This window comes from Podarcis melisellensis (assembly GCF_964234715.1).
Source record: "Podarcis melisellensis genome assembly, chromosome: 4".
NCBI classification, from domain to species: domain Eukaryota; kingdom Metazoa; phylum Chordata; class Lepidosauria; order Squamata; family Lacertidae; genus Podarcis; species Podarcis melisellensis.
Window position 1 is genome coordinate 54534401 of NC_138531.1, and position 17164 is coordinate 54551564.

At 40.2% G+C, this 17164-nt stretch overlaps 2 protein-coding genes across 3 annotated transcripts in view; one reads left to right on the forward strand and one right to left on the reverse strand.

Moving 5' to 3' along the window:
• LTN1 (listerin E3 ubiquitin protein ligase 1) overlaps window positions 1-6963 on the forward strand; it is a 28379-nt gene extending 21416 nt beyond the window's left edge. The window contains exons 22-30 of the mRNA XM_081908099.1: window positions 36-249; window positions 951-1188; window positions 2229-2303; window positions 3109-3295; window positions 4139-4310; window positions 4430-4650; window positions 5237-5431; window positions 6086-6253; window positions 6787-6963. Of these exons, the coding sequence (XP_081764225.1) occupies window positions 36-249; window positions 951-1188; window positions 2229-2303; window positions 3109-3295; window positions 4139-4310; window positions 4430-4650; window positions 5237-5431; window positions 6086-6253; window positions 6787-6849 (1533 nt within the window). The 3' untranslated portion in view covers window positions 6850-6963. The remainder of the gene's footprint in view (window positions 1-35; window positions 250-950; window positions 1189-2228; window positions 2304-3108; window positions 3296-4138; window positions 4311-4429; window positions 4651-5236; window positions 5432-6085; window positions 6254-6786) is intronic.
• HEMK2 (HemK methyltransferase 2, ETF1 glutamine and histone H4 lysine) lies at window positions 6905-15612 on the reverse strand. 2 transcript variants are annotated; one of them, XR_014167680.1, is made up of 7 exons: window positions 15237-15612; window positions 11987-12073; window positions 10761-10851; window positions 10060-10143; window positions 9439-9580; window positions 7234-7491; window positions 6905-7200 (listed from the first exon to the last, which is right to left on the reverse strand). XR_014167680.1 is itself a non-coding variant. In XM_081908100.1 (6 exons), the coding sequence occupies exons 1-6, from the start codon at window positions 15365-15367 to the stop codon at window positions 7385-7387; spliced, it is 642 nt and encodes a 213-aa protein (XP_081764226.1). In that variant the 5' UTR covers window positions 15368-15612; the 3' UTR covers window positions 6905-7384. The 2 variants fall into 2 exon arrangements, 1 of the variants encoding a protein (XP_081764226.1); XM_081908100.1 differs by having other exon boundaries at window positions 6905-7491.
• Between the last annotated feature and the right edge of the window lie 1552 nt (window positions 15613-17164).

Below are 17164 nucleotides of genomic sequence, written 5' to 3' on the forward strand. Positions count from 1 at the left end.
TAAAGCCCATCCTGGTGTTCTTCTTTCTTTTCCAGACAACAAGTGACAGCCAGGCAGTCTTTCCTGTTGCCCTTGTGCAAGTGTTTGCCTGTGTCAGCTGCGACTTGAGTGCTGCCTCGAGTGCTTTTTTCCAGGCAGCAACTCCTGAAATCACTGAAAAACTTCCACCAAACCTCATGGCTGAATGGCAGGAATTCTTTTCTGAAGGCATTCATAGTTTACTTTTATCTTTGCTGGTAAAAATTACAAGTAAGTCTGACAAATGATAAGTATACAATATAATATGGAAAAGTAACTAATATTTTGGACACTGCTTTACTGCATCTTAAGATTGCAGTTTTATCTAACAGTCTTAGAAATACAGAACTTTTCAGTGTCCAACACTGTTCTGTTTGTGTACTATGGCGGTCTGTTCACCTGGTTAGGCTGTTAAGCTCCTTGATAAAAAATGAGACTTTCAGCAATGCTCTGGAAATACTTCACTTTTTGCAATCCATTCAGGAAAGCATGTAAATTTAGTGTGCTGGGTGCTTCCAGACTGTCACTGTTTTTCTGGAGGGATTCAAGGGCATACTGGAAATTTAGGTTTATACAGTTAAAGTAGATTAAAACATTCTGCCACAAGGAATCAATTTTTTAATATATATTTTTGGGTTAGGAAATTGAATGAGAAAAATACTGAACATTATGGGATGAACAAATTCTTAATGGAAAGATGTTAGCAAGGAAATCAGGATGAATGCTCAGTTAAGACCAAACGTAGTCTAACTACCACATTAGCTTTATGTGTGCAAATCAAGTTGAGTTGTCAATAAATCGGAGGAGTCCTTTAAGAGTACAATATTACATTTTTATGTCACATTTTTGAATAGTTTTCCAGGAGAACTAATAATTCTATAATGTAAACTTGCTAAGATGAATTAAAATTGTGAATTCTCTTTTCTGAACAGGAAAAGAAAAAGATGCATTGGAAACGTCATTTCAGAATTTCATGTTGAAATCTTTGGGGAAAGCTTTAATGTACATTTCAAAGGATCAGTTATTGAACCACAAACTTCCTGCCAAATTTGTTGCTGGTCAGAAGACAAATCTCCCTGATAAACTACAAACCTTGTTAAATACTTTTTCTCCAATGCTGCTCTTCAGAGCTAGACCTGTTCAAATCACAGTCTACCACATGTTAAATAAGTAAGTTATCCCCTCCACACATACACTTTGATCTTGTTATAGCATAGAATATGTATTTAGAAATAGACCAGGGAACATATTAGCATAACCAATTGCCAGTTCATTACTGGGCTTCGTTCAAGGTGCTCACATTAGTTTGAAAGGTGCAGTCTTTCCAAACCGGAGCCTATGTAGGGCTTCTTGATTTCTAGGTCTGCCTTGAAGATGAAAGGCACACTGACTAACTACTATTTCCACATCAAGTCCACCAGGGAGCTCCTACACTAAATGGTATTGGCCTCCTCTCAGAGGGATTGGTGACCACTGTTGTCCTGTAGGCATCTGCTAGATCGCTCTACTGATTCCGAATAAGGAGACTTACCAAGGGGGCATAGAGGAAGAGGGATAGCAAAGGGATGAATGCAGAGTCTCTTTCACCCCTCTGCCCTTCCATCTTCTCCAGTTTTGAACTATTGTCTCCCTTATATATATATATTTTCAGGCACTAAATATAATAAGGGTTAATACTGAGGATGAGGGTAACGATGCAAGCTATTTCTTGGTAGCACCTCTGTAAAAGGATGATTCCAATACATAATAGTGTGCTATAGTAAAGGTAAAGGACCATTAGGTCCAGTCATGGCCGACTCTGGGGTTGCAGCGCTCATCTCGCTTCATTGGCGAGGGATCCGGTGTACAGCTTCCGGGTCCTGTGGCCAGCATGACTAAGCCGCTTCTGGCGAACCAGAGCAGCGCACGGAAACGCCATTTACCTTTCCGCCGGAGCGGTACCTATTTATCTACTTTGACATGCTTTCGAACTGCTAGGTTGGCAGGAGCAGGGACCGAGAACGGGAGCTCACCCCGTGGCGGGGATTCGAACTGCTGACCTTCTGATCGGCAAGTCCTAGGCTCTGTGGTTTAACTCACAGCACCACTCGCATCCCTTATAGTGTGCTTACTTGCTAGTAATATATGATGTTGAAATCCTTTTCAGAACAGATAATGTTGGGCCTTAAAAATATGGATAAAAACACTTTTTTAATTTTTCTAAATCCCAGGTTAATGTCTGACTTGCCTAAATTTGACAACGAGGATCTCAAATCCTATGGTGATGAAGAGGAGGAGCTATCATTGTACGTTTCATTTTATTTATATAATGAACGAAGCAATTGCCTATCATAGTAGAATGTTAAGATGTTCCAACCACTTGCCAGACTTGGACTTTCAAGGCTTAAGTGGGAAGATGCACCTGTGATCCTCAATATTGTGTTTGTGTGTATACACGTGCCTCAGGAGCTGTCACATAGTTGCAGAAGGTACACCCCCAAAGAACTGAGAAAGAGTAATGTTCCATGTTCTCTTCTTCCTGATGTCTTCACAGTTAGGGACATAAGAACCTTGTTGGATCAGACCATAGTCTCATCTGGTCCAGCATCCCATCTCTCATAGCCAACCAGATGCCTATGGGAAGCCTACAAACACAATGTGTTGCCATTGAACCTCTGTGTTGAGGACTCACAGACCTCCACTCCTGGGGGTGGTATATAGCTATCATGGCGTTCTAAGTAGGGAAAGCTAGCCTTTAAAGTGGGTAACTCATTCACAATTTTAAGCAGCGATTCTGCCTTGGGAGTAGCCAATTGTTTGATTTCTGTCTAGATCTTTTTGCTCCTTGCTGTGGGCTTGTTCAGCAGGGCTGGTTTAACTCCCGTCATATATTTAGATCTGGAAGAAGTTCTTTGTCACCTTGGTAGCACCTGGTAGCACATTCCAGGTGTTCGCATCAAGGAAATGAAAATAAAATGAAATTCTCCTGGAGAAAAAGTCCTCCATTGAGGTGCTTGAGATAACATGGCATTGTTTAATGTGCTTACATGTTTGGTACAATGGAAACTGGTCTGAGTGTAATAAATAACACCTTTGCTGCCCTGACTTTAGGTCCCCACCAGCAGCTCTTATGACTGTGCTTGCCACTCAGGAGGAGTTACTGGAAAACATCCTAGAAGGCATTCCAGTTGGAGAGTTTGCAGTTATTCAACCACTAAGTGATGAGTTTTGCCTTGTTTTGGGATACCTCCTCACCTGGAAATTAATACTAACTTTCTTCAAGGCAGCATCTTCTCAGGTGAATTAAAGGGTTTATCTTTATCTCCTCATCCTGTGACACACATATACACATGTACTTCTCCACATCCTTCTACTTGATTTGAATTAATTTTATAATGAATGATTTTAGAGTGTTGTGTTGTACTTTTGTACTGTTTTATTGTTATTAGCTGCCCTGAGCCCGGCTTCGGCTGGGGAGGGTGGGATATAAATAAAATGTATTATTATTATTATTATTATTGACAAATGAATTCAGCTGTGTTCAGTTATTCCTAATCCACAGCAGTAGGAAATAATCAAGCCTTTTGCTTGAAAACCATTGGTACAAATAAAAGCATTTCAAATCCTTTTGCCCAGAACTTGGAGCTTCAGAATAGCAGATGGTGTTCCACTATCCATTTTACTAGTATTCCCAAGTCATTTTTGTCAGTGGGGAAAAGGTACTTTCATATATCTGAACAAGGGTTATGGTTGTTCTCATGCCCGTTTGGATAAATGATATTGTCTTGTAGCATCTGGCTGTAAGAAGGAAAGACTTGGAAGCACATAGGCTATGTTTCATACCTGGCAACATGAAACCCAAGGCAATCTTACCAGGATATGTCATATTGGCATTGCTAAATTGCTCCATAGAAATATGTATTTGTGATGTTGTATCTTATTTTTTAAAATAGTTTGACCAATGCATTACCATTAATTTCCTTGCAAGTACATATTAAGGCTTTGTATAGAAACAGTCTTGTCTAATCTGCTGTGAATCCCACCCAGCCTTTTCATACTCCCATTGTATACATTCCTTCAGCTTTAATGCTTCTGAGAACACATTTTATTGGGAATAATTTTTGTATGGTTTCACCACCAGCTGCGAGCTCTTTACTCACAATATCTCCGAAGAACTAAGAGTTTGAATAAACTATTGTATCACCTGTTCAGGCTTATGCCAGAAAATCCAGCCTTCCCAGGATCAACAGCTGAACTCCCAAGTAAGGATGTAAAAACGTACTTTACTGAGGAGCTTGACTTAGACGTCAAAGGTCAGTCCAAATAATTTTAGCTTTAATTGACATTGAATTTCTTTCATTGTGTGAAACAACTGTGGAGGTGTAATTTAACTGTTCTTATTAACAAACCACTTCCCCCATTTGTTATCCAGACACCTCATCACTGTCTTCCCACGTCCCTCATTTGGCATGTTCTGTTTACTGTATGACATTAAAAGATTTGCCAGCCATGGTTCGTCTTTGGTGGAATAGCTGCGAGAAACGAGTCTTCAACACTGTAGATAAATTTACAAGCAAATACGTCAGCAGTGTACTTTCTTTACAAGAAATATCTTCAGTGCAGACCAGTACACAGTTGTTTAATGGAATGATGGTTAGTATGATCTTATCTATGTAAATTTATTTCATTCTTTGACAAGTTTGATACTGTAGAAAGTAAATTACCATCGAGTGTTCAATCAGAAGCACACACTTTATCTAAGGTTGTTTCTGGAAAACAGGTTTGTGCATATATAGTGCTCTGAATTAGGGCAGTGATCACCTGCAGTCTATGTATTATTCTATAATTTAGAGATTGTATGAGATACTTCAGTTAATATCAATCCCTCAACAAATTAATGTCTGGAAATGCATTGCGATATTTGTGGGAGCACACAGAACTATTCCAGGATTGTTACTTCTGCTTATTAAATAGAAAAAGAATCAAAGATATTTGTGCTCATAAATGTTGCAGATATTGTGCTGTCATTTCCGGGGCAGATCTCTTCTATAAAGCAGCCATTTTCAGTTTCTCTGTTCTGGTCACAGTTAAAAACGTTGCACATATTTCAGTGGGGTGAAGAATAGAAGTATATTGCAAGTACACTTTACAAGTGTATATATTTTAGGTGCATTCCAAATTATCTGCTATATGCCTTTTTGACAAGTATTCTGCCTGCTATGGATTTGTTTTTCCACAGGTAAAAGCTCGATCTGCTACGCGAGAAGTCATTGCTACCTACTCAGTTGATGATATATTCATTGAACTGATAATACAGCTTCCTCCAAATTACCCCCTGGGTTCCATAACTGTTGAGAGTGGAAAGAGAGTTGGTGTAGCAGTGCAGCAATGGCGCAATTGGATGCTACAGTTGAGCACATATCTCACTCATCAGGTATGTGTCACTTAAAAGTACCATGATGGTTCAGTCCTTGCCATGTATTATTATCCACACGTTAGGTCTGCTCTGAACAGCAGGTGGGTGCAGAATAGCAGGGCAGCTGCTCACCATTGGACAGCTCCATTCTGTCTAGCTCAATATAACCTTCAGTCTGAAAGCTATCTGCATGGGTACCGAAATTGCCGCTCCTGAATTTGCACTTGCAAAAAATGTCCAGTCCCTAACTGAGCAGGGAGAGAGAAGTACTTTCCAAGCATGGATCCAGTCAGATCTGCACTCCCAAAGCCCTTGCCATTGAAATAGCAGCTGCTTCAGTCAAAATTCCTGTTCTTTTTTAGAAGAAAGAGAGTTGTGTAGTATAGCTATTAAGTAAAATGTATGCCTGGCAGATTCTGATCTATGGAAAACAACTCTTGCTAAAACTATAGCAACAGAACTAAATGGTCACCAGATACAGTGGAGTACTTTATTATGTAGTAGACAGCATTAATGGTGGGACACCATGCTTTAAAAAAACTTTCAAGATATGGTATAACTTTCTTGTAAAATAGTTGAAAGGACTGTGAACCAGTATGAGAAGTGAAATACTTTAAAGACAAACTTGAAATAATGAATTATTGATTCCTGAGACAACTTATTTTCTTTTAGAACGGAAGTATAATGGAAGGCTTAGCATTATGGAAAAACAATGTGGATAAACGCTTTGAGGGTGTTGAAGACTGTATGATCTGTTTCTCAGTCATACATGGCTCTAACTACTCTCTCCCTAAAAAAGCTTGCAGAACATGCAAGAAAAAGTTCCATTCAGCCTGTCTGGTAAGTGCATGGAATAGACAAATTCTGAACCAAGTTTTAAATAAAAGAAGACACAGAAAACTTCAGTGGCTTTAGTAGTAGTCAAATCCACAAAACTAGTTGAGTTTCAGTAAAATTGAGAGGATAAATCCTCCTGTAATGAGTAGCAGGTCTTTCCCTTAAGAAAACAGAGTTTACTTCCAAACTGCATTGTAAACTAATTATCACTCTTGGGAAATTATGCAGCCAACATTCTTGAAAACTGAAAGACTAGGACATATTAGTGTAGTATGCTCATATAGGAAAGCTATCTGCCCATGGTAGTAAGCCTTAGAATATGACAATTAAGTCCTTAAGCACCCAAATGGGCAAAAAACTTCGTTGAATAATAGGCTTCAGAAATGGCTTTCATTTTAATTTTCACAGAAGTCACACATGTGATAGTTACTCAACTATTTAAGACATAAATAAAACTTGTTCATCTAGCAACCTTACATTTAACGTAAAATGTATGTCAAATCTGCTTTTAATACTTTTTTTTTTTATTCTTTCAGTACAAATGGTTTACATCTAGTAACAAATCCACCTGTCCGCTTTGTCGGGAGACCTTCTTCTGAAATGACTTCTCTGCTTCAATGAACTTCTCAAAGAAAATCAACAGGCACAGTTGGATTTAGCTGTGAAATGCTAATTTTAGCTTTATTTACAAATAAAAATCTTAAGTTGTTTGATCAGGGTATCATACAAATTGTATATGGCTTTTATATTAATAATTATTTATTATTACTATATATATTAAAGCAAGGCATTCTGACATCTCAGACAAAAACTGATAGTATGTAAAGCCTCAGCTTCTGTGCTTTGGTTAATTCAATTTCCAGAGACTAGAAAACCACCAGTGCAATGCTGTGTATACTAGGGGTGCGATATTTTGAAGAGCAAAAAAAGAGGACATGGAGCCCCCTCGCCTTCCATGGCGTACGTGCACTGTGGACATGCACACCATACCCTCCAATATTTCTGTTCAAGAAATTCAGTCCTGATCAAAAGAACTTCTGTCTTCGTTGTGAGAAAAATAATAATACTGGATCAAGTATTATTGTCTTTTGTGCAACCTTTATTCCAGAGTAGATTTTGTTTAACAGGTAGTCTTCAGGACTTGCAAAATTTAAGTACCGAGAGATTTTCTCTTCCTGCTTGTCTGGAAAGTACTCTGGTACCTTTTAAGCCACATTTTTGCAATATTTTGATAATTTCATCTGCAATTACAAATGAGAAATCACAGCTCAGTTTAAAGCAACAGATGGGTCCTAGCCTTCTTAAACAACTATCAGCCAAAATTATCTTCAAATTTCTTTCATCATTAATTTTGCAAAAAAAACCATACACAAACACAATCGACCCAGCTAGATTTCCTGCCTACTGGCAAAGAGAAAAACCTGTAGAAAGCTGATACTAGCAGTGCCGTGAGAACAGATAGAGAACAAAACTAAGCAAGGCTCTTAACTCCTTATTCCTGACCAGTGTAAGGCTATTTAAAAAATGAATAATAATTATTCACTGCCAACCTAGTCTCAGTTTGGCTCTCAACCGAAAAATCTGTTCCTTTGCTACTCCATGATTCACATTTACTTAACATTCAATTATAGCAGCCTCTGACGCGCCTGTATGCCACCTGTAAATAGATGTAGAAACTGGGCAAAAATGGATCACTAATCCATTCTACAGCAAGCATTACATGACTAAGGAGTAATAGGCACGTGATGAGTCACAAGGAAGTGTTGCAGCCCCTAACATAGGCATTCCCAAACTTGACCCTCCAGATGTTTTGGGACTACAACTCCCATCATCCCTAGCTAACAGGACCAGTGGTCAGGGATGGTGGGAATTGCAGTCCCAAGAAAGCTGGAGGGCTGAGATTGGGGATGCCTGCCTTAACAGAAGTATTGCTGTTTACAGCTACAGCTTGAAACAGATTAATCTCTATTTGGAGCTCAGAGTGCAACTGGGGTGGGTGACTTTTTGGAATCAGAAATGGAAATTGTATGACCCTTTTTTCTTCCCTATCTTGTGTCGCCTTTACTATATGGTGTTAAAGGATTTAGGTTGGGGGCTAGCTAGCCCTAAACTCAAGTGTCCTAAGCATTGATGGAAGCAAGGGAGGTTTTGGGAGAATGGGAAAGAGTACGTGTGACCTTTTTATTTCTCTTCCTGAAAAATCTTGGTAAAGTGCAAAAAAGGAAGCGTAACCTCATGGCACAGGTCCCTCTGGTGACCCAAATCCTCCAGAATACCTACTGCAAGATGTTGGGGGAGGCATGTGGCCTTCCAGTTGTTCTTGGTCTCCAACAGTCCCAGCTAGGATGGTCAATGGTCAGGAATTCTGGGAGCTGGAAGACTGACAACAACTAAAGAGCCACAGGTCCGCCTTGCCTATGTTAAAGCCCCAAGTAGTTTTTTTTCTTTCCTTCCCCCACTGTTGCCCTCAACATTCTTTAGACATATTTGGGACTTAATTTTTTTAGTTTTAATTTACATATTTCTGCATACCAAAGGAGCCCCCCCTTAATATGTAAAAGTGTCTACCTTATTTTTGGGTAGTCCCATTTAGCATCCAAGCCTGAGGCTAAATGGCTTTTAGAGGAAATAAGATTGTCATTCTAGCCCCCTGCAGGTGAAGAAAGTCCATGTGATGAAAGGGAAGTTGTATGCTCAATGTTCTGTGCTGGGCCAGCCTCAGAATCTACACATTGAGTGTGGATCTATGCATGAGATATACATTTGCAGCGATCCACATTAAATACATGAGCATCAGGGGGTGAGGCTGGCCCACCACAGAACACCTGGGATGGGGTCCCATTTTCCCTTCATCATATGGAATTCATTCATGTGAATATGGTATGAAGGGGGATTCTGTGTTCTCCACAAGGGCTTTCACTAGCAGTAGCTGAATACTGGACAGACCATACAAGATATATACAGCTCATATAAGCCATCATAGGAGTGGCTGAATCCAGTTTGGCATAAAATTGTCTCCAATACTCATTCAAATTAATTACAAAATTATTCTAAAGCATGCCTCTCTCTGAAAAGATTTAATGCAAAAAGTAAAGACTAGCCAAGCTGTTTTTAGGATATTTGCCAAGTGTTTCAGTGTAAACTCCTTAAGTTTAAGAGGTGGGGGAAAGAACAGAAGTATTACTAACCTGGATCATTTTCTTTAATTGCAACTAAGTAAAATAATCCTCTAGCTGAAAGCAAGTCTGACACCAGTGGAAAGAGCCTGTCCATAACTTCTCTGCCATTTTTACCTCCAGCCCATGCTGCCTCTATTCCATGACTGTGAATCTAGAATAAATGAAAAAGGAAAATTGCACTTTGATATACCATGCAGCATTTTAGACAAAATAAAAACAAGATGACCTTTGCAATGAGTGAAGTCAAACACATTTGAATTCAATCAGTTATCTAAGTCACACATACTTGTTTAGCTTTTTAATCAGTTTTTTAAAGCAAGATGGCCTTACTGTCTATTATTACTGCAGAATCATCAGGATATAAAGTCTGCAAACCTAAGCAGAGCTCCATTCAACACAAGGGTGACTGAGATAAGATCCAGAAAATGCATGTGCAAATTTCTTAACAGTAGTAATAATGGAAGACAGAAATACTTGACAAGATTAGCTAGTTAATATTGAAAACAGATTTAGGAAATGCTGCAGTTGAATTAAAATTTTCAGACAAGTGAAATTTAAAATATTCAGTGGGTAACAACTGCTACCCAACTGCAACAGGTTGATAAACTATTTTCTCAAATGCATACGTACCTCAGCAGAAGGGGTTACTACATAAGGTGGGTTAAATAGCAGTACATCCACTTTCCCATGCAATCGTGGCAACAATGCTGTTACCTAGACATAAATTGCCGTAAAATAAATTAACACAACTTTTATTCCCCAACAAACTTCTCCAAGCCGGCTTGTGTAAAATACGATATAGTAAAGAATTTGGGGCAGGGGGGATGTTACAGCTATTCCAGTTTGCTTCAACTTTAGCACATGACCTTCAGTTAGGTCACAGAGGACTAACATCTTATTAAAAGACTGGTTATCAATCTAAAAGCTGTCTCATTGCCTTTATGCTCCAAGAAAAGGTCAAAACCAAAAAACAATGTTTTCAATTAACTCACCAAATTACTGCTACAATTATTTTCCAAAAGAAGTGAAAAAAGGTACCTCTGTATTAAAAGGATTAACATTCTATAACTTGATCTGATTTAATATTTGTGTTCTGCTTTTCAAGCAACAATGTTGAGATGGAAGTAGCTCACAATAATAACAGTACCATTAAAATTTACAAACATCAGTCACTAGTAAAAAAACAATAGCATATAAATACTGCAAAAAAGCTAATTTATTGAACAATATAAACTCAAAGTGCTATATCAGCACATCACAGTGAAGTGTTTGGTATTATGAAAGTATGCAGTATTATCTATCAAAAGGATGAGTTATAATTTGAATCTCACCAGATCGGTAATTATGGGCTGAATGTCAACATTATTATGTATGGCTGTTTCCACAGTGCACAGACCTGCTAGAGGGTTGATATCGGTACACCTATAAGCAAATGAGCAGTATTTCAGTTAAAACAAGCAATGTTTTGTCAAATATCATTTAGATAAGGTGATATTAAAATGTCACAATGTGATACAAATAAATACCCACAGGTTGCAGTTCCTTATAAGAGCATTCTCTTGTAGTTGGCAACATTTAAGATACCATGTTAGGCATAACAATTCAAATATCCCTATCTGCTCTGACTGCAGGGATTTTTGCGCCACCCAAGCTTTGAAAGAAAGAATACTGGTAACTTTTATTAAACCAAGATTAACCATGGACTTCCATGCAACATACTGGCTCAGTTCAGAGACCATAAAAACTATGGTGAATGAAGTTTATGATTTGGCACAGCATGTAAACATCTCCAGGCACGGCTGCACCAGAAATACAGAAATAAGTCTTTGAAGCCAAGTCCTGGAAGGATGGAATACTAAAGCAGATAAAGAGGTCTAAAGCATAGTTTGCTTCTAATGCATTTGGAAACTCAATGGTTTAGGTTCTAAAATACTGCTAAAATGAACCCTGATTTGGTGTGATATCTGAACCAAGTACAGTGGTGCCTCGCAAGACGAAATTAATTCATTCCGCGAGTCTTTTCGTCTTGCGCGGTTTTTCGTCTTGCGAAGCACGGTCCGTCGCAACTGCACCTCTTCAAGTGGCTTTAAGAAAAAAGGAAACAAACTCACAAGACGTTTTCGTCTTGCAAAGCAAGCCCATAGGGAAAATCGTCTTGCGAAGCGACTCAAAAAATGAAAAACTCTTTCGTCTTGCGAGTTTTTCATCTTCCGAGGCATTCGTCTTGCGAGGTACCACTGTAATTAGCTGCATAGAGTTGGGAGATGTATAGTATTAGCTTCAACCTTTGCATCTTTCACCCAACTGGTCTACTGTAGGAAGGATCCACTGGCATCAAATATACATTCCCATGACTTTAATTATACTTCACATATTTATGCCCAAAGGTTTTTTTTTTAAAAACCACTATAGTATACAACCTAATTAAAAGGCCACTGAAGTGCAATTCATGGTAATATTTTTGTGATCTAGGGGTGTGGGGTACATTTAAATAATCATATGCACCCTGCCTTTACTTATCCTACAATACAATTTAAAATAACATATAAATACTTACAAGTATAACGCTTTGGGTCCAGCAATTGAAGCCAAAAATGTTGAAACTACTCCAGATCCAGATCCTACTTCAAGGCAGATCTCAATGCTAAACATTTTAGACATAAAAATAAGGGTGCAATGAGATTAATGAGGGCTGTGCCGCTATAAACTATTCAGACAGTGACTACATATCTTAAAAATATCTGGATACAGTGTATTTTTCTGCAGAAAAAAATAAGAGATTAATATTATCCACTGTAAGCTTTACTTTAAATGGAATGACTATACCCACTAAGAAGCTTAAGTTCTATTTTTATAAATTAATAAGCTTGATTTTTAAAGAGATTAAATTCATTTTCCATGTAGTTTTCAACTTCTGATTTTTTAAACTAGTAAATCCTATTTGAAATGCACTTATCCAGTCTAATGATGGCCTTTCAAAACAATCTGTAAGCCTAAGTTCTTTATATATTTTCCATCTGTAAATGCCAGTACGTATTCTAGTTTTGCCTCAAAACTAGTGGGTCATCCTGCAGATGAATGTTTGCTCTAGACACACTTAAGCACAGTTAACTGTCATAACTATAGGACAAGTATATCCTAGATATCAAGCTGGACTACAGCCATAGTTCTAACAGAGCATATTTTGTGTATATAAGGTTTCAGATTCATCCCTTGGCAACACTACTTTAAAAAGGGACTCTCAAGTACTACTACTGAGAAAGATCTTGCCACAAGGCTGGTTGAACTCCTTTCAGCAGAAACTGTTCATAATCCTTACTGCAACTAAAGCCAATACGTTGGAACAAAACACTATAGAGAGTGACATAGCCAGCTTTGGCAAGGCCCTACAAGGAAATAAAGTAAGGTGGTATGTTTTTGGGTGCTATTAGAAGCGGCAGTGTGAGAGACAGGCACATCTGATCCATGGGGCACAAGTCATCAGGAAATTCTACTTTCAAGGCTCCTTGAAACAGCAGCAATGCTCTTGATTTTTTTATATATATAATTTTTTATTGGTTTTTTCAACACAGATTTAAAGACAAAACAAGACACCATACATAAACAAACAAAACATATAAACATGTATAATTTCAAACCTCATTTTCATAAACCTTACTTTCCAGACTTCCCCTTACCTCTCCTTTTCTGCATCCCTATTTTGAGATTTTTTCAACAACTCCTTACCTGCAGCAGCAATGCTCTTGAGGCTCAGGGGTCCTTGGTGGCATGGAGTGCCTTCCATCAACTTCAGCTGGTGACCCAGCTGCTCCCCTATCTGGACACATATAGCCTAACTTCTACCATCTATCCTCTGGTAACTTCTAGGTTAGATTACTGTAATGTGTTATATATGGGGCTGCCTCTGAAGAGTGTTTGGAAACTTCAGTTGGTGCAGAATTCAGAGGCCAGATTGCTCACAAGGGGAAAACAGTTTGAGCAGTGTTAGAAACTGAGATGTTAAAGTTAGGGGCTAAATGGCACCTTAAACTTGGGTTATGGGCGCAACAACAGAATGTCCAGGCACACTTTTTATAACAAGAATACAAAGCTGAAAATAAGAACTGCAGATAAAATCTTATATTCATTTTTCACATGGTCTAGTCCTCTTCTGAAGACTGCAAAAAACGCCATGCTTCCCCTGCCCACCCCCATAATATTCTTAAGAGGGTCTCTTCTCCAGTATTGGCTGGAAGTGGGGAGGCACGAAGAGATCTTCCTTTCCTTCCATTCTGCAGTTTTAATCTGAAATCTTAGGCACAGTACTGTGCCCAGAGCTCAGAAACTACTCGTGCAAATGAAATTCCTTGTCGCAAAACGTGCCTAGAACAATGGGAGTTTTGAATGCTGGGTTCGAGCATATGATGCCAATTCTGGCCTGACTGCACTAGTTTCCAGGCCCAGTTCAAAGTGCTGGTTTTGACCTATAAAGCCTTAAATGGCTCAGGATCCCAATACCTGTGGGACCACATTTCCCCATTATGAATCCCTCCAGACCCTGCAATCACCATCTGAGGCCCTTCTTCCTCCACAAGAGGTCCAGAGGGTAGCAATACGAGAATGAGCCTTTTCTGCAATGGCTTCCCGTTTATGGAATGCTATCCTGAGAGCCTCCCCTGGCACCTTCATTGCATATCTTTAGGCACCAGGCAAAACATTTATCTACTGCCAATTCTTTGGCTAATTAAACTACCTAAGATCTTTTAAACTGTGTGGGGAAGTTATTGTTTTTGTTTGTTACTATGTTATGCATTTTTGTATTTTAATATTCCAAACCACCTTGTGGACCTCAGATGAAGAATGCTATGCAAATTTAATAAAAATAAAATATTTTTTTCTAGTGGGACTTTCTGGTGCATTGTGGCATGTTGATTAGTGGGAGGGTTGCCATTTAAACTCTCTGCTTCAGGCACCAAAACAGGCCAGAGCCCTGGTTTGGTTTTTTTTACTACATTTCTTTCACACCCTTCCTCCAAGGAGCTCAGGTTGTACTATTCTCACAACTCTGAGAGAAAAAATTAGCTGAAACTTGAGAATGTGTGATCCAAGGGTGGAGCATAAATCTAACCAACTCATCTGCCACTCCATGCACCCGGATGATGCCTGTGGTTCCATATACATTTGTTGTGTGCACATTATTTTACACATGAACCTTAAAAGAGCGTGTTGAGTGCTTTTAAAGAATCTGCTTTTTTCCATGCCATGGTGGGGGAATAGGTATTGTGATCAGGGTTCAATGCCCTCCTTACCATCATTAGGCTAAGGTTATCAGACGTCCCCGTTTCCCGGGGACAGTCCCCCAGATTTACAAATCAGTCCCCTGACAAAATCCATCTATTTGGCAGGAAGTTGAAAAGTGTCCCCGGATTCATTGAAAAAAATCTGGTGACCTTACATTAGGCACACAGAGACATTTCTTTTCTTTGTTTTCAGACTCCAAAGAATTCCAAATGCATGGATATACACTTTTAGTTTAACTGCGTGCAATTTGAGGTTTGAGTGGGTTCGGTTTGATGTTTAGCTCTGCTATAGTGGTCTGTACTTTTGCCATAGGCAGCTTCAATATAAATTCACGCGAAGTCAACGAGTTCAGTTTTTGCCAAGAGGCCAGAGCTGAGAGACCTGAGCCGCGCCACCAGCACGCGAGGTGAAGGCTCCTGACAGGAACTTGGGGCGGCGGTACAAATGACCGGCACCGCCGCCATTTGCGTGCGCGCGCACCCCCCCCCGTCCTTCCCCCGCCTCCCTCCTGCCATTGGCTCCCTCACCTGCCGCTCCTCAGCTCCTCCGCGTCCCTCTCCAGAGCGTCCAGCAGCAGGAAAGTGTCTTCGGCGGGCTCGTAGACCTCGCTGAAGGGGCCCTGCGATCCCACGTGCCGATGCCACGGAGTGGGAATCATCTTGGGGCACCGCCAAGGGTTAAACAAACGGCGCCCCGCCTAAGAAGATGGGAGTAACGGCCGGTGAGGCGGGGGGGGGAGAACTGCGCAGCCGCAAAAAAAGTCCCGGATGTAAACACATCTCTTCGTCTGAGGTGGTGGATATTTACAGTCTTTTAGAGAGGCACAGAAAGACCAAAGAAAAAGCTGTCGGCTGCCCGATGAGCATAGACTTCTTGCTGTAGAAGGGCTGCTTTGCTGAGCAGGAACTTCCGGCGCGTTGCCTGCTGGGAAGGGACCCTCTGGGAAGGAAGTCTGTGGTCCGGATTTATAAACAACTCGCACTGAGCCCAAATTCCGGGTTCAGTGTGAACGTTCCAGGGCAGAAGTGAAGGCTGCTCGGAGCGGGAACCAGCAGAGAAATCCAGTTTTTTAGCGTGGCTTTGGCCAGCGGCGTGCCATACTCTCCCAAACAAGGCAGCAGCAGAGGCTGGCGGTCACGATCTTTTAATTTTAGAGAGGGTGTTGTATTTATGCTTCGGCATCTAACTATAGGGAAGCATAGGGAGATAGCCGACGAAATTATTCATTTTTTCCCAACACCTTCCAGCTAAGATTTCACTTCATGCGTCTGATAAAGTGGGCTTAAATCTACGGAAGCTTATAATAAATTTTACTCTTTCAGTTTTGATAGTGGTTAGGGTGTTCAACTAGGAACTAGGATCCCTGGGTTCAATTTTCCACTTGTATGTGAAGCTCACCAGGTAACTCTCAATCTAAACTATCTCGCAGAGTTGTGGGGATTAACTGGGGAGGGGGAGAACAATTTATGCTGTATTGAACTTCTTGGATAAAATATGCATATGAATGCAATAAATAAATAAATAAAATAAGGTACCACAAGACTGATGTTTCTGTAAAAGTGCAGTGCTCCTGTGTGCAACACACTGATTGCCTTCATTCCCTTCTGCCTGCCCTGTGCCCCCTTTGTTAGCCTCCCCCCACCCCAGGCCATTCTAAGACATTTTGCTATCTGAGCCAAAAGACAAGTTGGTGCCCCAATCCCATTCTTGTGGGTGGAGTAGCAGTTGATTCTTCAGTACAAGCACAGGGTACCTCTTCAACCGCACCTACGGCAGCAAGCTAGTTTAAAGAGTATACGACAGATCACGAGACACACACAACTCTGCCCTACAACAAAGTGCAGTAGTAGAGTGGGGGCATTCAGGAGGAACAGCTGGGAGCTGCATGGATGTGTGCTTCTGTGAGTGGGACTAGTTAGTTAAATCCAGCCTGTGGACTACCATACCACCCTCTTTGTGGGGAAGAGGTAGAGGAGGAAAGTACATTTCTGCCTGTAAACTACTAGGTGATTTTTCCAGGTCAAACTATTCAGGTGTCAACACAGGTTGCAACTTTGCCAAAGCCAACTTTGGTGGTGTAGCCCAGAGGGTCTATGTGAGTCTACCCACATTCAGTGTTATTTTTCTAGAAAAAGTGGTGTCAGAACTTGGCACGAACGCCTCCTTTGTTTTTTTATAATGGCAATGGCGTCCACCTGAGAAGTACCGAAAAAACCCTGCCCACATTTAACCCAGAGTTCTACATGTGGAACTATGCCTTCCTTGATTTGAGTTATGGGATCTGCCCTACACACAGATAATGCTTATGTAGTTGTGGGGTTTTTTTGCCTACACCCAGGCTGGGGAATGTGTTGTCCTCCAGGTTTTGGACTCCCCACATCCATCAGCTGTAGTTGGCATAGCCAATATTCAAATATTATGTAAATTGTGGTCCAGCAACATCTGGAGGGCTGCA